This window comes from Moschus berezovskii, chromosome 7 (assembly GCF_049115385.1).
Source record: "Moschus berezovskii isolate FMDL1 chromosome 7, NW_MosBer_1.0, whole genome shotgun sequence".
Classification (NCBI taxonomy): domain Eukaryota; kingdom Metazoa; phylum Chordata; class Mammalia; order Artiodactyla; family Moschidae; genus Moschus; species Moschus berezovskii.
This window is the reverse complement of record NC_142466.1, coordinates 113,308,757-113,335,116: the sequence shown is the minus strand read 5'-3', so window position 1 is coordinate 113,335,116 and position 26,360 is coordinate 113,308,757. Positions and strand designations below refer to the sequence as shown.

General features: G+C 43.9%; 1 protein-coding gene across 1 annotated transcript in view; it reads left to right on the top strand.

The window, feature by feature from the left end:
- Positions 1 to 26,360, top strand: part of ASTN2 (astrotactin 2) — a 1,049,203-nt gene that overhangs the window by 656,732 nt on the left and 366,111 nt on the right. The window contains exon 13 of the mRNA XM_055427750.2: positions 19,202 to 19,390. Within this exon, the coding sequence (XP_055283725.2) occupies positions 19,202 to 19,390 (189 nt within the window). The remainder of the gene's footprint in view (positions 1 to 19,201; positions 19,391 to 26,360) is intronic.

The window sequence follows — 26,360 nt, the reverse complement described above, 5'->3', positions numbered from 1 at the left end:
ATAAGAAATAAATTAGTGTGTGCAGACCTGAATTTATAGGGTCTCTCCTCAGCTGAAGTGACTGCAGGGCAGTGCTGAGTAAATTATGCATGGGTTTAGATCTGAGGCCTGAATACCGAATCAGCTGTGTTCTTATCATTGTTATTGTACTTGGGGGGAGGGGTGTCCTTCTGTTGCAAATAACAGTTTACAGCAGGGGACCACAGCAGTAATGGATTTTGACATAGAAACTGTCTGCCTCTTGCATCCATAGCACACTGCCAGGGTCAAGGGGAATTGGTACACTTGGGTTCCAATCCTGACCACCTGTAACTTTCTCTTAAGACATCAGGCAAGATTCTCAGGACCCTTGACCTTCAGTCTCTAGAATCTCTAAAATTTTAATAATATCTGCCTTAATGTAACTAATGATGGTTGTAAAGAGTGCAAAGTGCATTTATTACTCCATTCAGGTTAAGTAATGTGTCCAAGGTCACGTGGCTGGTAATGTAGCTTGCTGCTTCTCACTCTGTGACCTTCAGTGAGTTACTTAACATCCCTGTGCCTCAGTTTTCTCATCTGTAGAAAAGCGATGATAACAGTGTCTCTCTATAGAGTTGTTTGAGGATTAAATGCATGGCATTAATTGCATCACAATTTATTGTTGTTTAGTCACTAGGTCCAAGGTCATTTCTGACTCTTTGCAACCCCATGTGCTGTAGCCCGCCAGGCTCCTCTGTCCATGGGATTTCCCAGGCAAGAATACTGGAATGGGTAGTCATTGCCTTCTCCAGGGGATCTTCCCCACCCAGGGATCAGACCTGGATCTGCTGAGTCTCCTCCATTGGCAGGTGGATTATTTTTCTAGCTGAGCCCACCAGGGAAGCCCCTGCATCACAATTTACATTAATGTTTATAAAGTGCACAGATTTAGCACTATTAGGTATTTTGTTAAATAAAGTAGCTAAAGTGAATGATAGTAATGACAGCAGGCCTCCAGTTGCTCAGTGACTTGAGGGGCTCAACCACTTGTCTGTGAGACAAGGACAAAGTAACCGTCCCTGCCCAGAAAGGTCTCTGAAAGTTTTAAGTGAGACTGAACTAAGAGAGTACAAGTGTGCTGTGAGCTGTTGAGGCTCCTCCAAATGCTGACAAACAGAAGGAAAATGGGGATAAAACTCAGGTCTCCTAAAACCAACTGCAGTGTCAACAGTCTTTGAAAATTGTCTATTAAGGATGCAAATGAGAAGTTAGCCGCATTTGTTAGAAGCACTATAAACAAAACAATGAAAACCATTAGCAGGTACTTGTGTGAAAGTTGGTGGAGAGAAGTGGCAGGCTATTGAATTAAGCAAGGAAAACAAACCCTCACTCAAGGGGACCTTGTTGACTTGTTCAGAGCTCTGTGCCCTTGCTGAGAGTTTCCTGGGTAGCACAGGTTTCAGAAAGCTTTTTGCAGGCAGGTTAAAAATAGCAGCTAACACTTATTAAGCACTTCCTATGTGCCATGACTGTGCCAAGTGCTTTGATTACATTAGCCCATTGAGTTCTCATAACAAATCTTCAAAGGAGGTACTGATCTCAGCGAGGCAGCAGTGAGAGGTGGCGTGAAGTCAGATCTTAATTCCCTGCCCAGGAATTGAACCTGGGTATCCTGCCAACAAAGGTCCATCTAGGCAAAGCTATGACTTTTCCAGTAGTCATGTATGGATGTGAGAGCTGGACTATAAGGAAAGCTGAACACCGAAGAATTGATGTTTTTGAACGTGGTGTTGAAGAAGACCCTTGAGAGTCCCTTGGACTCCAAGGAGGTGAAACCAGTCAATCCTAAAGGAAATCAGTCCAGAATATTCATTGGAAGGACGGATGATGAAGCTGAAACTCCAATATTTTGGCCACCTGATGCGAAGAACTGACTCACTTGAAAAGACCCTGATGCTGGGAAAGATTGAAGGCAAGAGAAGGGGACAACAGAGGATAATGGTTGGATGGCATCACCGACTCAGTGGACGTGAGTTTGAGCAAGCTCCTGGAGTTGGTGATGGACAGGGAAACCTGGCGTGCTGCAGTCCACGGGGCTGCGAAAAATCAGACATGACTGAGCGACTCAACTGAACTGAACTGATCCTAGATGAGAACCAGGAATCCTAGACCAGCAAGGGCTAGCGGCTGTTAGCTATTTTTCCCTGGATCTTTGCCCCCAGTGAAAAATACATTTATCACGGAGGCAGAAACTGTAAATCCAGATACAAAGTTATTATTAGGGACATAGCACAACAGCAGGTGGGGGAGGAGGTAGAGAAACTGTTTGTTTAGATGAGGCAGAAGCAGGCAGAGAGGCAAGCCTGAGTCACAGGGTGTGGGCCTCCCCCAGTGAGGAGGCGCAGAGTAGGGAGGTGGCCATTTATATCGGGCAGTTCTTCTGGGTCTTTGCCTTCCTCCAGGCCGATTCTCTGGTCTCTTTCTCCGCACCTAACCGACCCGGGCACACTCACTCCCCTGTGTATGCAAGCACCCCTCAGCCAAGATGGATCTCAAAATGAAGGCCTTTGGGAGAAGCCAGACTCATTATGGCCTGGAATTATCCCCTGACTCTTGATCCACAAGGAGCTTTCTGTGCATGAGCAGTGTCTCTCCCTTGACCCAAAAGAGGGGAAGGGAGACCCCTGACCGTTACGTAGACAGGGTGGGGTTTTGCTCCTCTTTGTTCTTTACATGACTGTTCCCTTAAGGTGCTGACAAGATTCAAACACCGGCTGTTTACCCTGTTGTTACAACTTCCATTCCGGAGGGCAAACAGGAGGCCAGCTGTAAATGCCTCTCAACTGGAGCCCACCTATCTCTTGTCTCAGGAAACGCAGACAGGAGGCTGGCTGGTTGTAAATGTCTAACCTGGAGCCTGTCTTTCTCCTGCATCAGTAGTAGCGTTATGATTGTGATTTACTGTCAAGACAACCAGGCACAGAGGGGCTCAGTGACTCACTTAAGGTCACACAGCTGGTAAGCAGAGGCCTCAGGATTTAAGCCCCGTCTGTGTGGCTCCCTTATCTGACATCGCTTCTGGCCTCTGGCTACTTCCAGCCATGTGGTTTTGAGCAAATCACTAAACGTCTCTGAGTCTCTCATTTAGCATAGAATCAGATGTGATTCCAGCAGCATCAGAAGGATTGAATGAAATTGTATGAGCAGAGGCCAGCACACTTAGGCACTCAGTTAATGGTAGCTGTGATGAGTCTAACAGGTATAAAAACATCTCATTTCATCTTCCAGCGGCGGAATTGTATGTCCTGCTTACTGCACTATCTCCCTCACGTTAGAACAGTCCCTGACACCTGGTAGGTGCTCAGGTAATACTTGGTAAATGGAGTTCCTCAGTTGACTTGGCTAAGGAAACCGTTCTCAGGCCAGCCCTTTCAGTTGTATTTCCAGCTGTGTCCCTATTCCTGAACTATGCGTCTCGGCTTCAGCTTCTGGAGTTTTCAACATTGCTCCCTCTGCCTCTCCTCCATCTCTCCTCCCCGCTGCCTCTCGTTTCTCCCTGGCTTTAACTTGCACACTGTTTTATTTTCAAGTCTCGGTATAGATGTTATCTTCCCCAGCAAGTCTTCTCTGAGCCCCAAGAGAAGGGCAGGACAGAGATGTGCAGTTGCCATGGAGCTGGGTATATAATGCCTTGTCCTTCTGAGTGGATAGTATTTAAGTATTAGCTTAAATGCTAACAGGGGCTTCCCAGGTGGTGCTAGTGATAAAGAATCCACCTGCCAGTCCTGGAGACATAAGAAACCGGGGTTTGATCCCTGGGTCAGGAAAATCCCCTGTAATAAGAAATGGCAGCCTACTCCAGTATTCTTGCCTGGAAAATTCCATGGAAGGAGGAGCCTGGTGGGCTACAGTCCATAGGGTTGCAAAGAGCCAGACATGACTGTGCAGCTGAGCACACACACACACACACAGTGTTTATCACACGAGGTTAGGGCATGCACAGAAAGGACTGTTTTTCTTGTCTTATATATATATATTTATATGTATTTTTATATATTTTATATTTATTTATTTATATTTTCTTTTCTTCCCATAAGGCCCTCTTACCAAGGAAGGGTCATTGACATTCATTTATCCCAGTGACATCTTGACACCTCTTGCAGATTGGACCTCTGACTTTCTGTCCTGGTTGTCAGCCCTGGTAAGGCCGAACTCCTCAAAGCTAAATGAAATAGCCTTTCTCTGGGGTCTCGCAGTTTCCCACGCCCCTCCACGGTGCAGCCCCATCGCTCTGTTGACTGACCTGCTTTTCAGCCTGGTCCCTGGCTGACCATGCATCCCTCACGAGCAGGGACAAAGTCTTAATCACCTGTGTGTCCTCATGGTCATCCCACACTGCTTGCTCTAGGACTAGTTCAAAGCCATAATTGTTGAAGGATTCTGCCACTAAGATGTGTTGCATCGACTCTGTGCTTGGTGGTTGGGATGCTGAGAATGCGGAGAAGCATCGCGCACAAGTCCTTGCCCACCAAGGGCAGAGTGGACCCTGGGGCCTGGTGTCTGAGCCTCACTCGGACCCGACGGGTCGTGGTAGACCACAGGGTCCAGCGTGCTAAGAGCAGCAGGTGGATGTGAGATGGCTGAGAAGGTCCTTGGCTCCTAAGATGAAGCATGTAGAATGAATCTTATGGGTGAGGAGGCACTTCTTCTCTCTAAAGACTTATTCAAGTTACCTAGCAACCAAGTTAGTTTCATTTGTATGCCTGTGTTTACCGTGCATTCTTCCAAGAGAACGTAATATTATCCACATAAATCCAGCCTATAAAAAATGGATAAAGATAGGACAGATCTGAGCCATTTGTAAGGAGAGAAAGGGAAAGGGAGGAAATGATTTCAGGAACCTGGAATGGGAAGGTTACGTACCATGAGATCAGTTTAGCTCTGGTTTGTCCTGGTTGCCAAAGTGAACAGGAGAAAACAAAACAGAACTTGGTGGATTATAGAACTGTACTTGTTTGAGAACAGGAAGTTTGTAGTTTGTTTTGTTTTGTTTGAGGGGTGTGATGGGGGGAGGGGATGGTCGCTTTGTGTCATTTTCCAGAGGATACACTCAGTTTCTTAACATAATTTGCAAAGAGAGATGTGTCCTATACATACCTGTATAAGAGGTGGTGAGCAATGCCATCAACATATTTGAAGTTTCAGTGTTTCTTAGATCTTTCAGAGGAGAAACCTGAGGCCCAGAATGGTCTCACAGCCAGTGAGGAGGTGGCATTAGGATAGTAGATGTCACCGGCTACTCTATCCTATTCTACTCTATCTGAATATATTAAATGTGTTTAACTATAATTTGAGCTTCCTGAGTGGCACTAGTGGTAAAGAATCTGCTGCCAGAGCAGGAGAGTCAGGAGACAGGGGTTCAATTCCTGGACTGGGAGGATCCCCTGGAGGGAGAAATGGAGGCCATCTTCTTACTCTGAATTGTATTATTTCCCCCCTCCCCTGGATTTTTTTCCCTTCCCTATTAAAAAGAGTTTCTAGTCTGTGGTTTTAATACATAATTTTATTGATTCCATAAGCCATTAAGGAATGAATGAATGAGCAGGTAAATACTTGAATAAATAAGAGAATTTGTATCAATGCCTTAGAAATTTGTATCAATGCCATTTCTTTTCAGTCCTAGTTTCTCTTTTTTTCCCAAAACAAGCTGTTTGAAAGCTGTCATTTGTGCTAAAGTGGAATAGCCCTAGATTTGAAGGAGGAAGATCCAAGTCCACATCCTGGCTTTTCCGAAGTGCTCCTATGGTCTTGGTCAAGGAATTTAAAATGCCAAGCTTCGGGTCCTTAGTGGCAATGTTGGAATGAAAGTACCCATCTCACGACATGCTGGAAGGATTAAATAAAGCATGCTCTAAACACATACACGATTTCATGGCACAATCTCTGAAGCCCCATCCAGCTCTAGTATTCTCTGTAATGCAATGGGTGTGTTCAGGATAGCACATTCATTGCCTCCAGCTAAAATGCCCAGTTTGTATCTTTGTACTTATTTTATGTCTTTCATTTTGGCATATGTATAAATATAGTTTCATGAGGATCTTGGCTGGTTTCCTGTGAGCCTACACTCTTTAGAATTTCTGTAAGAAAATCTCCCAGACGACAGAATGTTCTAAAGGAGCTGTATAATTATGTTGCATGGTACAAAAATAAGATTTAAAAAAAAAAAAAAAAAAGACAGAAACCATCAACTAGATCGACCTTTGCATAAATCATACTGTGCCCAGAGGTGGCTTGGGGGAGAGAGCTGCTGATGTTTGAAAACTCAAAGGCTCATTCGCCCTTTCGAGCTCCGCTTTTGTTCTTGCTCTCTCACTCTGCATCTCTAAGGGTCTCACTATCAATAAGTGAACCCTGGCCTTTCATGTTCCTTCCTTCCTCTCCTGCCATGCCAGTCTTTCTTGGCCCCAAGCAAAAGGAAAATACCACGCATCTACAGCTGTAACATGACTGAAGTGATACACACTCACACACACTCACACACACTCACACACACTCACTCACAAACATATGCTCTTGCACACACATTCATATACACACTTCTTGAAATATGAACTCCAGGTTTGATTCCTAACACAACTATTGACAAGGTATATGTCCATGGGCGAGTCACTTTACTTTTCTAAACTTCAGTTCTCTCGTCTGAAAATGGGAGCACCACCTCCCTATGAGGGTTATGTATTAGTTTCCTAGTGCTTCTGTGATCCATTACCATACACACACCTTCACACAATATCAGATCAGTTCAGTCGCTCAGTTCTGTCCAACGCTGTGACCCCATGGACTGCAGCACAGCAGGCTTCCCTGTCCATCACCAACTCCCGGAGTTTACTCACTCATGTCCATCAAGTTGGTGATGCCATCCAGCCATCTCATTCTCTGCGTCCCCTTCTCTTCCCACCCTCAATCTTTCCCAGCATCAGGGTCTTTTCCAATGAGTCAACTCTTCTCATCAGGTGGCCAAAGTACTGTAGCTTCAGCTTCAACATCAGTCCTTCCAGTGAATAGTCAGGACTGATTTTCTTTTGGATTGACTGGTTGGATCTCCTTGCAGTCCAAGGGACTCTCAAGAGTCTTCTCCAACACCACAGTACAAAAAAATCAGTTCTTTGGCATTCAGCTTTCTTTATAGTCCAACTCTCACATCCATACATGACTACTGGAAAAAGCAGTAGTAGCTTTGACTAGATGGACATTTGTTGGCAAAGTAATGTCTCTGTTTTTAATATGCTATCTAGGTTGATCATAACTTTCCTTCCAAGGAGCAAGCATCTTTTAATTTCATGGCTGCAATCAGCATCTGCAGTGATTTTGGAGCCCAGAATAATAAAGTCGGTTACTGTTTCCATTGTTTCCGCATCTCTTTGCCATGAAGTGATGGGACCAGATGCCATGATCTTAGTTTTCTGAATGTTGAGTTTTAAGCCAACTTTTTCACTCTCCCCTTTCACTTTCATCAAGAGGCTATTTAGTTCTTTGCTTTCTATCATAAGGGTGGTATCATCTGGGTATCAGAGGTTATTGATATTTCTCCCGGCAATCTTGACAATATAGATTTAATTAATCTAACACAATATAGATTTGTTATTTTACAGTTCTAGAAGGCAGAATTTCTGAAATCTAGACATCAACGGGACTTTGAAGCCAGAGGCATAGTCTCTGTGTCTGTCTGTTTCTCTGTCTTTCTCTTTCTTTTGCTATCAAGTTGTATCTCCTTCTCTGCCACTGATGTTCTTCTGTACCACGTGTCCTCCTATAAGGACACTTCTGATTGATGCTTCAGTGGTAAAGAATCTGCCTTTCCAGTACAGGAGACTCAGGTTTGATCCCTGAGTCAGGAAGGGCTCCTGGAGAAGGGAAATGGCAACCCAGTTTGATATTCTTGCCTGGTAAATCCCATGGACAGAGAAACCTGGCAGGCTTCAGTCCATGAAGTAACAAAGGATAGGACATGACTTAGCGACTTAATGATAATGATGATTACATTGAGCCCACTCAGATAATCCAGAATAATCATCTCATATCTTAACCTAATCTCATTTGCAAAATTCCTTTTACCATGTAAGGTAGCATTTCATGGAATCTGGGGATTAGGAGGTAGATATTTTGAGGGGACCATTTCTCCATCTACTATACTTTGCAATAAGGAGAAAATACAGTCATGCACAAAAAAGATATTTCACTAGACTGTGTAATCTTGGATATAAGAGTGAGCTTTATGTATGCATGTATGTGCATATTCATACATATATACACGTATCTACACATATGTGCATATATGATGCATATATTTAGCTCATTATATGTAATACTTGTGCTTCAGTTCAGTTCAGTCGCTCAGTCATGTCCGACTCTTTGAGACCCCATGAATCACAGCATGCCAGGTCTCCCTGTCCATCACCAACTCCCGGAGTTCACTCAAATCATGTCCATTGAGTCAGTGATGCCATCCAGCCATTTCATTCTCTGTCGTCCCCTTCTCCTCCTGCCCCCAATCCCTCCCAGCATCAGAGTCTCTTCCAGTTAGTCAACTTTTCACATGAGGTGGCCAAAGTATTAGAGCTTCAGCTTTAACATCAGTCCTTCCAGTGAACACCCAGGACTGATCTCCTTTAGAATGGACTGGTTGGATCTCCTTGAAGTCCAAGGGACTCTCAAGAGTCTTCTCCAACACCACAGTTCAAAAGCATCAATTCTTCGGTGATCAGATCTCTTCACAGTCCAACTCTCACATCCATACATGACCACTGGAAAAACCATAGCCTTGATTAGACGGATCTTAGTTGGCAAAGTAATGTCTCTGCTTTTTAATGTGCTATCTAGGTTGTTCATAACTTACCTTCCAAAAGTTTTTTAATTTCATGGCTGAAATCAGCATCCACAATGATTTTGGAGCCCCCCAAAATAAAGTCTGACACTGTTTCCACTGTTCTCCATCTATTTCCCATGAAGTGATGGGGCCAGATGCCATGAGCTTTGTTTCCTGAATGTTGAGCTTTAAGCCAACTTTTGTACTCTCCTCTTTCACTCTCATTAAGAGGCTCTTCAGTTCCTCTTCACTTTCTGCCATAAGGGTGGTGTCATCTTCATGTCTGAGGTTCTTGATATTTCTCCCAGCAATCTTGATTCCAGCTTGTGCTTCTTCCAGCCCAGCGTTCCTCATGATGTACTCTGCATATATTTATAAATATGTAAATTTATACATTCAAAATATATACATAATGCATGTTTATATGTATAATTCATTTCCAATGAATGGAACAAAGAATTTCCCAATTATGTAGTTTGCAGAAAAGAAAAGGAAAAAGTGAATCAAAGAAAGGCAATTCTGTTGGTTTTAGGAAATCTGAATTTAGAAGGAAAGTGAAAGTGAAGTTGCTCAGTTGTGTCCGACTCTTTACAAACCCATGGACTGTAGCCTGCCAGGCTCCTCCATCCATGGGATTCTCCAGGCAAGAATACTGGAGTGGGTTGCCATTTCATTCTCCAGGGGATCTTCCCAACCCAGGGACTGAACCCGGGTCTCCCACATTGCAGGCAGCTGCTTTACCATCTGAACCACCAGGGAAGCAATTTAGAAGGAAGTCAGCAACTAAGATCTGAAAACCACAGGAAATAAATGTACATTGTTTTAGAAGTCTAAATGGGCTATTAGATCAAGAAGCAGTCACAGGTACTACTAGCATAATAACAGTAACATTTATCATTAACATCACAGCAGCTGATGCATTAATTAGGCACTACATCATGGATATTATTTTATCCTTTATGTAAGTTTTCTGTAATTCTAACATCAGCCCTATGATAAAAATCATTGTTATCCCCATTTAATAGATTATAATACTGAGGCCTAGAGTAGTTAACAGACTTGATTGGGGTCATTCCGCTGGGAAGTGGTACAGCTCTATTTGACCACACATTTAATTAGATCCAAAATCTGAACTTGATACCTTGTGTCTCCTTTAGCTAAGGGAGCCTGGAATCTCAATAGATTCCATCCGTTCCGTTCCGTCGCTCAGTCGTGTCCGACTCTTTGCGACCCCGTGGACTGTAGCCTACCAGGCTTCTCCGTCCATGGGATTCTCCAGGCAAGAATACTGGAGTAGGTTACCGTTTCCTTCTTCAGGGGATCTTCCCGACCCAGGTATCGAACCCGGGTCTCCCGCATTGGAGGCAGATGCTTTAACCTCAATAGATTCACCGAAGTAGAAATTATACAAACTATATTCTCAGACTGAAAGTGAAAGTTTTAGTCATTCAGTCATCTCTGACTTTGTGACCCCATGGACTGTAGCCCGTCAGATTCCTCTGTCCATGCAAGAATACTGGAGTGGGTAGCCATTCCCTTCTCCAGGGGATCTTCCTGATTCAGGGATCGAACCCAGGTATCCTGCATTGCAGGCAGATTCTTTACCATTTGAACCACCAGAGAAGCCATTCTCAGACTAGAATGCAATAATATTAGATATTAGCTATAATCTATCTAGCATACACATATATATATATATATATCCATATGAATTACAAAAAGCAACCTTCTAAATTACAACTGTACTCTGGGAGTTGGTGATGGACAGGGAGGCCTGGCGTGCTGTGATTCATGGGGTCACGGAGAGTCGGACACGACTGAGCGACTGAACTGAAGGAAATCACTGCAGATGCTGATTGCAGCCAGGAAATTAAAAGACGCTTACTCCTTGGAAGGAAAGTTATGACCAACCTAGACAGCATATTAAAAAGCAGAGACATTACTTTGCCAACCAAGGTCCGTCTAGTCAAGGCTATGGTTTTTCCTGTGGTCATGTATGGATGTGTGAGAGTTGAACTGTGAAGAAAGCTGATCACCGAAGCATTGATGCTTTTGAACTGTGGTGTTGGAGAAGACTCTTGAGAGTCCCTTGGACTGCAAGGAGATCCAACCAGTCCATTCTAGAGGAGATCAATCTTGGGTGTTCATTGGAAGGACTGATGCTAAAGCTGAAACTCCAATACTTTGGCCACCTCATGCGACGAGTTGACTCACTGGAAAAGAGTCTGATGCTGGGAGGGATTGGGGGTGGGAGGAGACGGGGACGACAGAGACTGAGATGGCTGGATGGCATCACCGACTCGATGGACATGAGTTTGAGTGAACTCCGGGAGTTGGTGATGGACAGGGAGACCTGGCGTGCTGTGATTCATGGGGTCGCAAAGAGTCGGACATGACTGAGCGACTGAACTGAACTGAACTGAAGGAAAAAACTTACACTCAAATTATCACCTCTTTTGAAACAAGGAGGAGCTGGAAGGTTTCACATCAAACCCATGGAATAGATGCAGAGCAGTAGCCAGAAGCTCCACAGCATTCACTGCTACTGCTAAGTCACTTCAGTCGTGTCCGACTCTGTGCGACCCCATAGACGGCAGCCGACCAGGCTCCGCCGTCCCTGGGATCTCCAGGCAAGAACACTGGAGTGGGTTGCCATTTCCTTCTCCAATGTGTGAAAGTGAAAAGTGAAAGTGAAGTCGCTCAGTCATGTCTGACTCATAGCGACCCCATGGACTGCAGCCCACCAGGCTCCTCTGTCCATGCGATTTTCTAGGCAAGAGTACAGCATTCACTAAGAAACAAGAAAGACTGAAAATAAACAAATGAAGCACTCAACTCCAGACGCCAGAAAAAGAATTATAAAACAGACTCAAAGAAAGCAGCAGGAAGGAATTATTACAAATAAAAAGCTGAAATAAATAGAAAAAAAAAAAAGGAGCCTTGCCCATAAAAGGCAAAAGCTTGTTCAAAGGAGAGAACACAAATAAAGACATGAGTAAAGACTGGAGGTCATAACCATAGAAGCACAGAAGATAAAACAACTTTAATGAGAATACTGTGAGCAACTTTATGCCGATACATTTGAAAGTCTTGGTGAAATGCATTATTTCCTTAGAAAAAATGTAAATTACCTAGTTTGAATCATGATGCAGTAGAACATCTAAATAGCCAGATAACATAAAATAAAATGATAAGAGAGCTAAGTGTCTGCGATTGAAAAGATGACATCGATCCCAGTGTACTTTAGAGGCAGGTCTTATCAAATTATCAAGGAATGGATAACCTCTATTTTATGTAAACCAATCCAGAGAAGGAAGATAAAAAAAAAAAAAAGACAGTTTTCTAATTTATTCTATAATCCTAGCATAATCTGAATACCCAAACTGGGCAAATATATATTCATTCATCGAGAAAAATCTGGTTGATGTATTAGAACTGATGGGCTTCTTATGTGGTAGTATGAAAAATCAGCTTTCAAAAATCAGTAATAACTTTGCTTGAAGTCAGCAATAACTAACTAGAAAATATAAAGGAAACAATACATGAAAAACTGGTCCTATCCCTCAAGTGGAAAAGACTGTAATACCAGAAGCCATCACTCTGCTATATGCTTGGGCACACTGTATGTCAGACATAGCTCATTTAATCCTCATGGTGCCTCTGTGCAGTGTGAACTTCTTCATAGACAAGCAAAGGAAGTACAGAGAAGTTAAGCATTTTTTCCAAGGTCACACAGCCAATAAAGGGTGGAATCTGGATTTGGACTGTGGTGGTCTGGATCCAAAATACCTGCTTATAACTTCTCCACATTAAGGCATTGCATAAATGCTTATGAATAAATCCTTACCTTGCTGACCAATGACCGTACAGTCAAAGCTACGATTTTTTCAGTAGTCATGTACAGATGTGAGAGTTGGACCATCAAGAAGGCTGAGCACCAAAAAATTGATGCTTTCAAACTGTGGTGCTAGAGAAGACTCTTGAGAGTCCCTGGGACAGCAGAGAGATCAAACCAGTATATCCTACAGGAAATCAACCCTGAATATCCATTGGATGGACTATTGCTGAAGCTGAAGCTCCGATCCTTTGGCCACCTGTTGTGAAGAGCTGGCTTACTGGAAAAGACCCTGATGCTGGGAGAGATTGAAGGCAGGAGGAGAAGGGGATGGCAGAGGATGAGATGGCTGGATGGCATCTCCGGCTCAATGGACATGAGTTTGAGCAAACTCTGGGAGACGGTGAAGGGCAGGGAAGTCTGGCATGCTATGGTCCACGGTGTCGCAAGAGTTGGACATAACTTGGTGACTGAACAACAGATATGTGCAAGGCTTTTATGAATACAAGTCGAAAACTTCAGTGAAGATTTTAAAAGAACATTTGCTAAATGGAAACGCCAGCTATGTTTCTGAATTGCAAGACTCCCGACTGTAAAGCTGCTGCAGCAGTCAGTGAGGATAAGATAGGCTATGTTGCTGCAACAGATGAAGCCTCCCAAACCAGAAGACTGCACACGAAAGTTGATTCCTGGTTGACACGCGGTCCACTGTAATTAAGGCAGCCTTCTTCCGTCTTGCAGTATGGATCTGGAACACATGTTCTCCAAGCTTTCCACAGCTAGAGAAGAGAGAGCTTGAGAATCACACAGGGTGTCTGTAAGGGCGGGGTCTGACAGAGACTCACCTCACATCTATACAGACTCCATCTCTTGGAATCCTTGCACATGGCCCCGTAAACCCAAATGCAAGGGTAGCTTAGGTGCATAGTCTACAGGGTTTCCACAAAGAGGATCCAGTGTGGTGAACATAAGACATCAACTCTCATACTTGTCAATAGACTCTAGTGCAGAGGTGACTCTCAATGCATATATCTTAAAGGAAAGAAAATAAATCAACAACTTGCCGTCATGTAGCCTTTTCCTACTGTTCATGGGATTCTTGTGGTAAGAATACTGGAGTGATTCACCATTCCCTGCTAGTCGACCACATTTTGTCAGAAGTCTCCACTATGGCCCATCCATTTTGAGTGGCTCTGCGAGGCATGGCTCAGAGCTCCATTCAGTTACATGATCCCTTCACCACAACATTAAAAACTAAGGTCATGGCATCCGATTTCATCACTTCTTGGCAAATGGAAGAGGAAAAAGTGAAAACAGTGATAGACTTTATTTTCTTCGGCTCCAAAATCAATGTGGATGGTGACTGCAGCCATGAAATTAAAAGATCCTGGCTCCTTGGAAGGAAAGCTATGATAAACTTCGACATTGTATTAAAAAGCAAAGACATCACTGTGCTGACGAAAGTCCATATAGTCAAGCTATGGTTTTACCAGTTGTCATGTGTGGGTATGAGAGTTGGATCATGAAGCAGACTGAGCACTGAAGAATTGATGCTTTTGAACTGTGGTGCTGAAGACTCTAGAGAGTCCCTTGGACTGCAAGGAGATCAAGCCAGTCAGTCTAAAGGAAATCAACCCTGAATATTCATTGGAAGAACTGATGCTGAAGTTAAAGCTCCAATATTTTGGCCACCTGATGTGAAGAGCTGACTCATTGGAAAAGACCATACCCTGATGCTGGGAAAGAGTGAGGGCAGGAGAAGGGGACAACAGAGGACCAGATGGTTGAATAGCCTTACTGACTCAATGGACATGAGTTTGAGCAAACTCTGGGAAAGAGTGAAGGATAGGGAAGCCTGGCAAGCTGCAGTTCATGGGGTTGCAGAGTTGGACAGGACTTAGTGACTGAATAACCTAATTTAGTCTACAAATTCAATTTGGAACCACACAAAATTCCAATAAAGTTTTACATGGGAATTTGACAAGCCAACTCTAAAATTTATCTGAAGGGAAAAATGAATAGGAACAGTGAGAAAATTTTGAAATAGAAATTAGTGTTTATGAAGAGAAGACTTACTTTGCTACATTCAAAACATGTCATAAAGCTCTATTAATTAAGATAGTGCAGCATTATTATGAGAATATACAGATAATTAAATAAAATTTCCAATCATGTATACATAATACACATAGGGATTTAGTACATGACAGAATGGCATTTAAAACTACTTAGTGAAAGGATGGCTCCTTCAGATAATCATCTACCCATTTAAAAAATAATTAAATTAAACTAATCACTCCCACCATGCACAAAAATAAATTCCACACAGATTAAATAACCAAAGATGGAAAAACTATATAAATACTAGAAGAATATAGAGAAAAATGTTTTTTTTCATCTTTGTGGCTCCCTAAGCATCACACAAAATTCAAAAGTAATAAAAGACCAGGATAAAGAGGTTATAAGACATCAAAAACAAGAGTAAGATACAAGTACAGACTGGAAGAAAGCTTCAGTATATTTGGAAGGTGAAAGAAAACTGTTGAGAATATATGCCAAGCATGTATAAGCCACTAAGAGGAAAAGACAAGTATCACAGTAGAGAAATGGTCAAGGCATATAGATAGATAGTGTACAGAATGAGAAATGCAAATGGCCATGACATGAAAATATGGTGAGATCCACCAGTAATCAGGAAAATGCACATCCGCAAACAAAAACGGTTTCTCTTTAGCCGTCCCAGATTTTAGTAATGAGCATGAAAGATGCAGCAGAGCGGGGTCTCTCTTTCATCAGTGATGGGGTTGCAGGCCGTGCCCCTGCAGATAGTCATTTAGTAGATCTGTCAAAGTTTCAAAATTCATAAAACACTGACCCAGCGATTACTCTTGTAAGAATCTGTTTTATAGAAATGCAAAGGGGCATAGTGACATATGTATAAAATTCTTTATTGTGACAGCATTAAAAAATAACTGAAATGTCTATCAATAAACTTTTGGTAAAATCATTATGGTACATTTATACTGTGCAATGCCAAAGAGTTATTTAAAAAGATAGATCTATATGGATACTGATTTGAAAAGATCTCTAAGAAATTAGGTACAAATGCGTATCTCACAACAACACATAGGGTAATTCTGTTTATGAGTTTATTATAAAAAAGTTATATATATAACAAAATATATGGTATAGTAAGTAAACAAAAGGTGTTTTCTATTATAAAAATACAATATGTATAAAGTATATCTTTCAGTTCAGTTCAGTCGCTCAGTCGTGTCCGACTCTCCGCGAACCCATGAATCACAGCACGCCAGGTCTCCCTGTCCATCACCAACTCCCGGAGTTCACTCAAACTCATGTCCACAGAGTTGGTGATGCCATCCAGCCATCTCATTCTCTGTCGTCCCCTTCTCCTCCCACCCCCAATCCCTCCTAGCATCAGACTCTTTTCCAGTGAGTCAACTCATCGCATGAGGTGGCCAAAGTATTGGAGTTTCAGCTTCAGCATCAGTCCTTCCAATGAACACCCAGGATTGATCTCCTTTAGAATGGACTGGTTGGATCTCCTTGCAGTCCAAGGGACTCTCAAGAGTCTTCTCCAACACCACAGTTCAAAAGCATCAATTCTTCAGCGATCAGCTTTCTTCACAGTCCAACTCTCACATCCATACATGACCACGGGAAAAACCATAGCCTTGACTAGACGGACCTTGGTTGGCAAAGTAATGTCTCTGCTTTTTAATATGCTGTCTAGGTTGGTCATAACTTTCCTTCCAAGGAGTAAGCGTCTTTTAATTTCCTGGCTGCAATCAGCATCTGCAGTGATTTTGGAGCCCCCAAAAATAAAGTTTGACACCATTTCCACTGTTTCCCCATCTATTTCCCATGAAGTGGTGGGACCAGATGCCATGATCTTTGTTTTCTGAATGTTGAGCTTCAAGCCAACCTTTTCACTCTCCTCTTTCACTTTAATTAAGAGGCTTTTGAGTTCCTCTTCACTTTCTGCCATAAGGGTGGTGTCATCTGCATATCTGAGGTTATTGATATTTCTCCCAGCAATCTTGATTCCAGCTTGTGCTTCTTCCAGCCCAGCGTTCCTCATGATGTACTCTGCATAGAAGTTAAATAAGCAGGGTGACAATATACAACCTTGATGTACTCCTTTTCCTATTTGGAACCAGTCTGTTGTTCCATGTCCAGTTCTAACTGTTGCTTCCTGACCTTCATACAGGTTTCTCAAGAGGCAGGTCAGGTGGTCTGGTATTCCCATCTCTTTCAGAATGTTCCACAGTTTATTGTGATCCACACAGTCAAAGGCTTTGGCATAGTCAATGAAGCAGAAATAGATGTTTTTCTGGAACTCTCTTGCTTTCTCCATGATCCAGCAGATGTTGGCAATTTTATCTCTGGTTCCTCTGCCTTTTCGAAAAGGCGGAGGAAATGTATATCTTTAAATATATTGAAAAAACCCTATGAGAATATATAATTATTAACAATGATGACCGCTGGGACAGGAAGCAAGGATACGTGTGGAGTGGGAAATTAAGAACTTCTTGTTATACTCTGTGGACTTTGATAATATCTGATCTTTTACAACTATGCGTTTACTCACGGCTGCATCTATGTATGTGTGTGTGTAAGAGAGAGAGAGGAGGGTGAGATCTATCCAGTAAATCATTTCCCATATTTGCTAGGAACTTTTTGGAATAAATGTGTGGAACTAGATTGTATTGAGTCCTTACCGTATATCTGTCCATTTATGCAACTCACTTTATCTGTCCTGCAACTTTATGAGGGGAGATCGCATATATTAGTAGATGCTAAATGAAGACAGGGCAGACTTGACCAAGGTATCCGAACAGGTCTCCTTCCAAGAACTTTCCACTGTACTTTGTGCAGGAGCGTGTAAACAGTGGAAAGACCCTCAACGTAGCCATACAATACACCAGGGGCTAGAGGAAAACACGGCCAGGGTATCAGCTTGCATCAAATACAAGATATTCCTGACTTTTCAAATGGAGTGATCTTGGATCGTGTTTTCAGCTCCGCCTGCCTACTCCCTGCCTTCAGCTGGGTTCTATGTCTCTAGCATCAGCCACTGGTTCCTGCCTCCTGGCTACACTTCCTTCTCAAACCAAGTCTCTCCCTCCTCCTGCATGAGTCTTTTTGCCGTCAGATTCCACAGATCTTCACTCTCATGGAAGAAAGGCAGATAAGAGACTGCCTGCTTCCTGCTGCCTCCAACCAGCAGAACCTAAGCAGGGTCATGTCAGCACAGCCTAACCAGGGTCATGCCGTGCAAATAGGAACAACTGGATTTGGAAAAGACAAGTGGAGAAAAAGATGGCTTTGTTGCTGAACAGACGTGATTCTGAATGCCACCTTTGACACTTATTGTGTGACTTGCTTTATTTTTTAGCTCCTCATTTTGTTCCTCTGTAAAGCAGGAATGATGATGCTACCTTTTTCATGGTGATAAAATAAACTTACAAAGTGCCTAGTTAATGTCATATGCTCAATAAGTAAATATCACCATCACCACCATTACAACCTCTCTGTAATTATTTTGTGAAGTATACTGCAGTTTTTGTTTATGCAGCCTGTGTGTCATGGAACCTCACAGCAGCCTAGTGAAGTAGGGTAGGATAGCAGTGTTAACCCCCTTTTACAGACGAGGAAACTAGAAAGCAAAGAAGTAAAATGACTTGCCTGGCTTCACACACATCACAAGGGACAAAGATGCCTTCAGCCAGGCAGCCTGTTTTCTTGTATGTCTTAGTATGTTCACTCTACAATAATCAAAGAATTTCAGTTTCTCATTTGATTTTTCATAAGCTAGGGCCTCTGCTTTCTGTTTTCCCCTATCTCTCTAAGAGTTTTATTTTCCACTCTATAAACACCCCCAAATTGCTAATGTTTTTTTCCACACCCTATTCAGATGCCCATTTGGGCCACCAAGGAGTCCATCCCAGTTTCAAAGGCATGCCAAGGGCCCTTCTGCTGTCGGGATTAGGTAGTTAGAAGTCAGCAAAGGCTGCTAACTTTGCTAATTGAACAGAAGGTGTGGTGGCTGCCCTGTGTGCTGTCCATGGTCCTGGAACTATCACCTTTGCTCAACAAGGGCAATGAAAACCTTGTTTTTGCTACAGTCTTCAACCTTGGCCGCCAGATGTACTGGGAATAGATTCTGATTTGAGAAACTAGTTGATAATTTCCTGTAAATTGGTCTGTCATGCTTTTTAAGGTTTGTGTGTTCATGGAAAACAGTTTTTAAATTTGCTTTGTGCGTGGATGTGCTCTCTGGCGTCCCCCTCGACTCCTCCAGAGTGTCACAAATGACTTTCCTTGAATTTACCAATTTGCAGGATTAATGTGCTTCTCTCTAGACACCTGTGCCCTAGATAAATTCCAGCCAGCATAGCTGTTTCCATTCCTAAACTCTGACCTGTTTTGCAGGCAAAAGAGGCCTGGGTTTTAGGTCACTCCCAATAGGGGCATCCAGCGTGCAAGCTAACTCTTGGCCCTGTTTTATCACACAGCTGTGTGGAGGAATACAAGCTGGCTCCTGATGGAAAGTCCTGCCTTATGCTCTCAGATGTCTGCGAGGGCCCCAAGTGCCTCAAGCCTGACTCCAAGTTCAACGACACGCTCTTTGGAGAGATGCTACACGGTTACAACAACCGGACCCAGCATGTGAACCAAGGCCAAGTCTTCCAGATGACCTTTAGGTATGGGGCAGACGCCTACACTTCACTGGTCGAGTCGCTGACCCAAAATCTGGGCAGGGGGTGGAAGCCATGGGCACCATGGGACAGAGGTCCGGTATACTGGTCAGCATCTCCCTAGACTCACAAGCGCCTATGCACAAAGTGTTAGAAGTCAGCAAAGTCTATTCTCCGAAGTTCCTTTTCCACTGACCGAAGCATTTGTCGACCCCATCCTCCTATTTTCTACCTCTCCACATATTTTAATTTCAATCTTAAATCATCCTCTAAGTATAGTTAATTGAAATTTTTAATGTAATTAATCTTTCCATCTATTAAAAAGTAAGTATCTTAAGTAGGCTATTCAGGCAGTTCAAAAATAAAGACATTTAATGAAGTAGAAGATAAAATTCCCGTCACCCAGATAAAGCCAGAGTTAATATTTTCTTGAACATTCTTAAAACACCTCTCTCTTTCTCTATCTGTATGTCAGTGAGTACACAAACACACAAACACGCCAACTCTCAGGAAAGCTGTTTAGAAATTGCGATTTTTTCTCATTGGTATGTCAAATACCTCTTTCCTTGTTAATAAATATAGACATACATGCGAAATTAAAAGACGAGAGTACTCTCATATGAGAATAAACCGGAAAGCAACTGGGTTGTACAAATTATAGGAAGATTAGACATGCAGTCTAATTGGGAAAGTCTTCCTGGGAGAGTTGAAGGAACTGGGGCTGTTCTTTCTGGAGATGAGAGGCCTTCAGTGGGATTTATTCATATCTCAAAATCTGAAAGCCATAAGATGATAGCATGAGAAGAACTGAGAACTGTTCCGTATGTAAGAAATATAAGAATCTGGTGTGGTTGAAGCTGAGGAAGTAGGGGAGGAGGAGTGGGAGGTGAAGGCAGAGTGGGAAGCAATGGCAGATCATGGGGGTCTTGCAGGCCAAGGCTTTATTCTAACAGCAAAGAGGGAAGCTCTTAAATGGATAAAGGAGGGAGTAGGTCATGATTGCATTGCATTTTTTTTTAACTTTATGGTAGCTGTGCGGGGAGCAGATTGCAATGAGAGTGGAAAGGGAGACAGTGGAATGGAGTCAACTAGATGTCTTATAGAAGCCACGTGAGAATGTTAGCAGCTTCAAGCTGGGATGATGGGAACAAAATTGAGAAAGGAGATCTGGGGATATAGTTGAGAGGGATAATGGACAAGGGCCGGGGAGCAGTTGCAGGCAAAGGGGGAGGCTGAGGGAGGAGTCAAGGGTGGTAGGAGAGACTGGCAGCCTCATAGCAATTTAATGGCGGGATTGAGTTCTCCAACTCCCTGTGATGTTCTTTCTACCACCCAGATGGTCAAGCCAAGACAGATGGCACTCGATCAGAAAAACCCTGAGAGATATTTAAGGGCAATCCGGATGAGCTACTCAATTCTGAGATCCTATAATCTTGATTTTCTATCGTTTTAATAGTCTATGAAACCCTATGTTGTGCATGATGATGGGTAGAATAATGCTGCCTGGAACCAAAAGGAAAAAAATCTACTGACCCTCACCTTCAAGAAAGGAATCTACAAATGTGCAAGAAGTCACCCATACAATAGAAAACAAATATGTGAAAATTGGATTTGCACAGATACATTCCAGGGAATGCCAGTGGTTTTCAGAGTTCCCATCTGAAGACTTTCAAAAGAAATTAGAAGGAATAATAAAGGGCTTCCTTAAGGACAAAGCTTATGAACTGGAGTCTGAACTGATGACAAAGAATAGTGCTTCCTGGTAGGGAAAAGAGCTATAGTCATTTTCCTGTCCAGGAAGGAACATGCAGAAGCCTGGATGTATTGATAAATGAGAGAAGAGGGGGAGATAGGAAAGCAAATCTCCAGATTGACCCAGCTTCAAAATCCAGCCCTATCCATGGCCAGCAGAGTCTTTCTGCCTCATCTTTTAACAGTGGTGTTTTACCATATCCCAGTCAGTGTGATATGGGCACATTGCTTGTTTTATGTAGTTTGATTTCTCATAGCAAACATCAGAGTGACTGGCATGTGATAAATGATCAAATCCATGAGTTCACACTCTCAAGGGTGAAGATTAGCTTGGTCCAAATGAAGGACACAGATTGGGAAGTAAGATACTGGATCCTGAGGGGGCATCATGGAATCTCGGGATCTCATTTGCATGTGGGGAAGGGCCTTGGCTAAGGTCACAAGGCAAGTCATTTGAGAACTGGCCTGTGAACTCAAATCTCCCGATGATCCAGCAGGCTTTCCTTCCCCCATCAATAGACTGGTTGATAAGAGAGAGCTTGGCTCCTTGAAGGCGGATCTGGGAGTTTCTGGGCTCACATGGAACTTTAGTCCCATCAAGAGACTTCCTTCTGCCTCAAACACTCTGTTTATTGTGTATATAACCCTTCAGTCTTGGGTTATTCCTGAATAGCTAGGGTCAGTCCACCCTGATTTGCTCGTGGAAGGGAGTATAGTGAACAGATCATACTCTTCTCTTTTGACAACAGCCTCCAGATTTAGGGAACTCCCTAGACTCCCATTATATTAGAATAGCCCATTTCACTTCAGCTCACTCATCCTTGGCTTCAGTTAAACTTTCTTTGCAATTATTTCTGTCCCCAGACCATGTTGCCACTTGGAGCCCCATGCTAAGGCGGTCAGCTTCCCTCTGTGGGAAGGTGAGTGGCTTCTAATGAGTCTAAATTTATCTCTTTCAAAAGTCTCCTTTCCTGAGCCCCAGATAAGGGTGAGCTGCGGCTCCTTTGTCCTTCAGGTTCCAGAAGGCAGGCCTGTACGGTTTTTCAGCACCAAAGGCTGTTGTCATTTCTTTCCTGCCCCTCCTCCTTCCCTCCCTCCTTCAAGTCATCTCTGGTCCAGCCCTCCAGAGTAACCAGCAGGCACCCCACCAGTCGTCTTACCATATGTCCCATTTCCTGATGACTGCCTGGCCTGGCCTGGGATTTCAAACTCTCTCCCAGGTACAGACTCTGCTCAGTGACAGCCCCAGTGCAGCTTTGTGCCCCAGCCCTGTGCCCCTACCCGGATGCCCACACCCAGCACCTGCTGACAGGAGACAGGGCTGCCTCTTGTGCCCTCTCTCGAATCTCTGAAAGCACAACCTGGATTTCTGCTTCACAGAAGTCTCGCATTTCAAGTTTCTGAACTGGGCAAGCTCTTAACGATTGACAGATGCTCACCTCTTATCGTGTAGCTGGGGACACTGAGACCCAGGGATGGATATTATTTAGCCAGTGCTTGTCATGATTAGAGAAGGAAATGGCAACGTACTCCAGTACTCTTGCCTGGAAAATCCCATGGGCTACAGTCCCCTGGGTCGCAAAGAGTCGGACATGACTGGGCAACTTCACTTTGTCATGATTTGGGCCCTTCTGAGACTGAAAGTTTGAGGCTGTGACTCCCAAACCACTGTTCTCCTGGCCTCTGGTTCTGTTACAAGTGACGTAGGTCACTTCCCCATGTCCCCATGCCAGCACGTGACAAGAAGGGCCACCTGCTTCACTCTGCTTCTAGTGAGGACGTGGGTGCCTTTGGGGACTGTCAGACTCATAACAAAGGGGGGATCTTAGGCAAACCCCACTTCCATGGACGTGACTCTGCAGGAACTTGACCCCCTTCCTAGCCACCTCCTAGGCTGTCGCATATAGGATGCAGCTCATCTCTGGGAGAGGAACATGTGGAGAGTTTAGGACCCTGACAAGTCCAGAAATCATCCACTGTGTGGCAAGATGAAGTACGGAGCACCCCAAAGACCCGCAGAGAAACAGTGGCGGGGTGAGAGTGACAGAGAGGAGCAGGCAGAGGGACAAAGCAGAGTCAGGCAGAGACGAGGATGGAGGAGATGTTAAGTGGCACTCAGAGCAACAGAAGGAGGGACGAAGGCACAGCAGGGGTTAAAGAGATGCAGAGGATTGAGGCGGGCTAAAGAGATGGCACCCACTCCAGTGTTCCTGCCTGGAGACTCCCGTGGATGGAGGAGCCTGGCAGGCTACAGTCCATGGGGTCGCAGAGAGTCGGACACGACTGAGCGATGGCACTTCAAAGAGACGAGGAGTTAAGTGGTGAAAGGTGAAGGAGTTAGGGAGGTGTGAAAGATGAAGGGCTTAAAGGAGAGGCCTGAAGCGATAGAGAAAGGGCAGACCGAAGTCCAGTATCATTTGCTCCCAGGAGGGAGTAAGTGTTGTTTTAAGAGTCTGGGTGGTGTTAAGAGAGAGCTCTGGATTAGGAATCAGGTTCAGATGGATTATGAAAGCACATAAAAGCCTTTGGCAAAATGCCAAGTTCTGAGGAACTATGAAAAGTCAAATGTCTCACCTCTGAATTGCCCCCAAACTCGGTAAGTGATGCTCAGCTTTGCTGTTTCTAGTCCCTTCTGGTGAACTCTGTTGGTCTTAATGACCCGTGCAGGCTCACCGTCAGAATTCCCTTCCCTTAACTCTCATCAGGAAGAGCCTGGCAGAGACTCCTGGAGAGAGAAACTCACAGGAGGTTGGTGTGTTTGTTGTTTCGTTTGTTGGTTTGTATTTTATTTCCCCCTTCTCTCCCGTCCTTATGCATTCCGCCTCATTTTTATTATAAAGAAAGGTCAACTTTGGTCACAGATGGCCGAAATGCAGATAAACCTCAGTCAAAGACTGTTATGGAGGCTGGAGTCTCAGAAGTTGCAGCGAGGAAACATTGCTTTGGGAATGGGGGCTGAGCGAAGACAATGGTACATTTTGCAGAAGCCTCATCAAAAAGAAGATGGTTCTGCCAGCCACAGACACTGGCTCGTGGGCCTTCCCAGATGACCTCCAAGGAGTGTAAGGAGCTCGTGCAAGAGTTACTAGAAAGGCTGTTTCCAGTCTGGGTTGCTTATCAGACATGCATGCTGTACAGATGAATAAGATGACAGTTTTGGTAAGATGTGGCATTCGGGATGAAGCACCACCAACCCACGCTTGGGGAAGCAGAGGATTCTCTTTAAAGATTTGAGGGAAGCTGGCTTTCACTTCTGACACCCACTTGCTCCCCCGATGAAGGTCCTGAGTCACATCTTATCAAGTGGCTCCGAAGCTGTGGTTTCTCTGCCGCCTTCCTGGGACGCAGTTAATTGTGCATACTGCTCTTGATCATCCCCTGTTTCCTGCCCTTTAATCAAGTGCGTACTTTTTTATTTGCCAGGTCCTGTACTACAGACTGTATGTTTTCTCACTTAATCCAAGACCTGTTGCAAAGTAGCCCTTGACAACTTGGTTTTACAAAAAGAAAAAGAAATGAGTTTGTCAGTCAGACTGCATTATGCTGTGTCTTGGTAACATATGGTTTCAAAACCTCAGAGACGTCACAGAAAAGCTTGTGTGATGCTCGTACCACACGCTCTGGAGAGAATCACAGCGGTTGTGCTCTTTCTGGTGTTTGGGAATCTGGACTGACAGAACATTCTCTTCCCATGTTTCCATGAATGCTGTCATAGTGGGGATGGAGCTTGGCTTCCCTATTGCCTCCCGAAGGTCACATTCCGCTCACGCTGCATTGGTCACCTTAAGTCTTATAGTCATGGTGTCCCTCCAGGGGCTGAGCTGAGACATACAATTCTATTATGGGCAGACAGGGCTTCCCTGGTGGCTCAGAAGGTAAAGAATCTGCCTGCAGTGCAGGAGACCTGGGTTTGATCCCTGGGTTGAGAAGATCCCCTGGAGGAGGGCATGGCAACCCACTCCAGTATTCTTGCCTGGAGAATGCCCATGGACAGAGGAGCCTGGCAGGCTACAGTCCATGGGGTCACAAAGAGTCAGACAGGACTAAGTAACTAAGCACAGCATAGCATGTGCAGAGAAGCAGAGACCCAGAAATATATGGGACATCAATACTGTTCACCACACTGAGGTTCAGAGATGTTAGGCTACCTAGCCTGATAGTCATACAGCTAAACTGACAGCATGGAGGTCTAGCCGCAAAGCCCACTTAGCAGTACTGTGCCTACCAGGCTCCCAGGATGCTCCTCCTTCATATCAGCCCCGCTAAGAACCGTAATTAGACCTCTGTTCTCTTCTTGTCAGTTTTCTTCATTCAATTAACAAAGAACCATAGACTTTATAGATGGGAGAAGTTTGGAGAAGAGTTTGTATAAACGGCTTCATTTGGCGGTGAGGTGCCTGAGGGAATTTAAGCGAATTACCTAAAATCACATATATTGAATGAATAAGTGAGGCCTCCAACCCCCAGTCTCTTGGGCTTCTCTATTCACTCCCAGGGTTTAGGTATATGGCATCCACCTCCTCCACTGTACAGATAGTAACACCAAGGCCAAGGTTCCATAAAGAATTAACAGCAGAGTCAGGCCTGGAGCTGTTTTTCTGTACTCTTAGGCCTGAGTGTTTTGTAATATACCATAATCTTATTGTTAAAAGGAAAAAAAAAGCAAAGGAGGCAGGTAGTAGAGAAATTATCAATTGAAAGTAGTATAGCTTTTGATTTTCAAGGACATTCCCAAGCCTCTCTATTTAATAACATTCTAGCTCTTGGTGAAATCTTCAAATGACCACCTGGAGACACAGCTATATGCTGCCTTCTCTGGGGGGTTAATGGTGAGATCTTGGAATGACTGAGGGACAGAACTTGGAGGCTGGGTCACAAGAGTCTCAGGGACTGTTTTCCCTGGGGTCCTCACTCCTTGGCTGGCTGCGAAGAGTCTCCTTTCTGTGTCCCCATTTTTCCAAGGTTTACTAACATCACCTATAGGAGTCAGGCCCGACATGTCAGGTATACCTTAGGTGAGAAAATCTTCATTCCTGTTCTGCCACTTCCTGGTGATCAGTCTTAATCATTCTCTCCTTCCGATTTCCTGTTGTCCCTTCTGTATATTAAGGTGACGGCAGAGCTCAAATGAAGACTTAGGGCTTCTGACCTAGAATATAGCACTTTTTTTAAAACTCAGCTTCAAAGCTAGTGAAGTCTTTCCTACTCATCTGATCATAAGAAT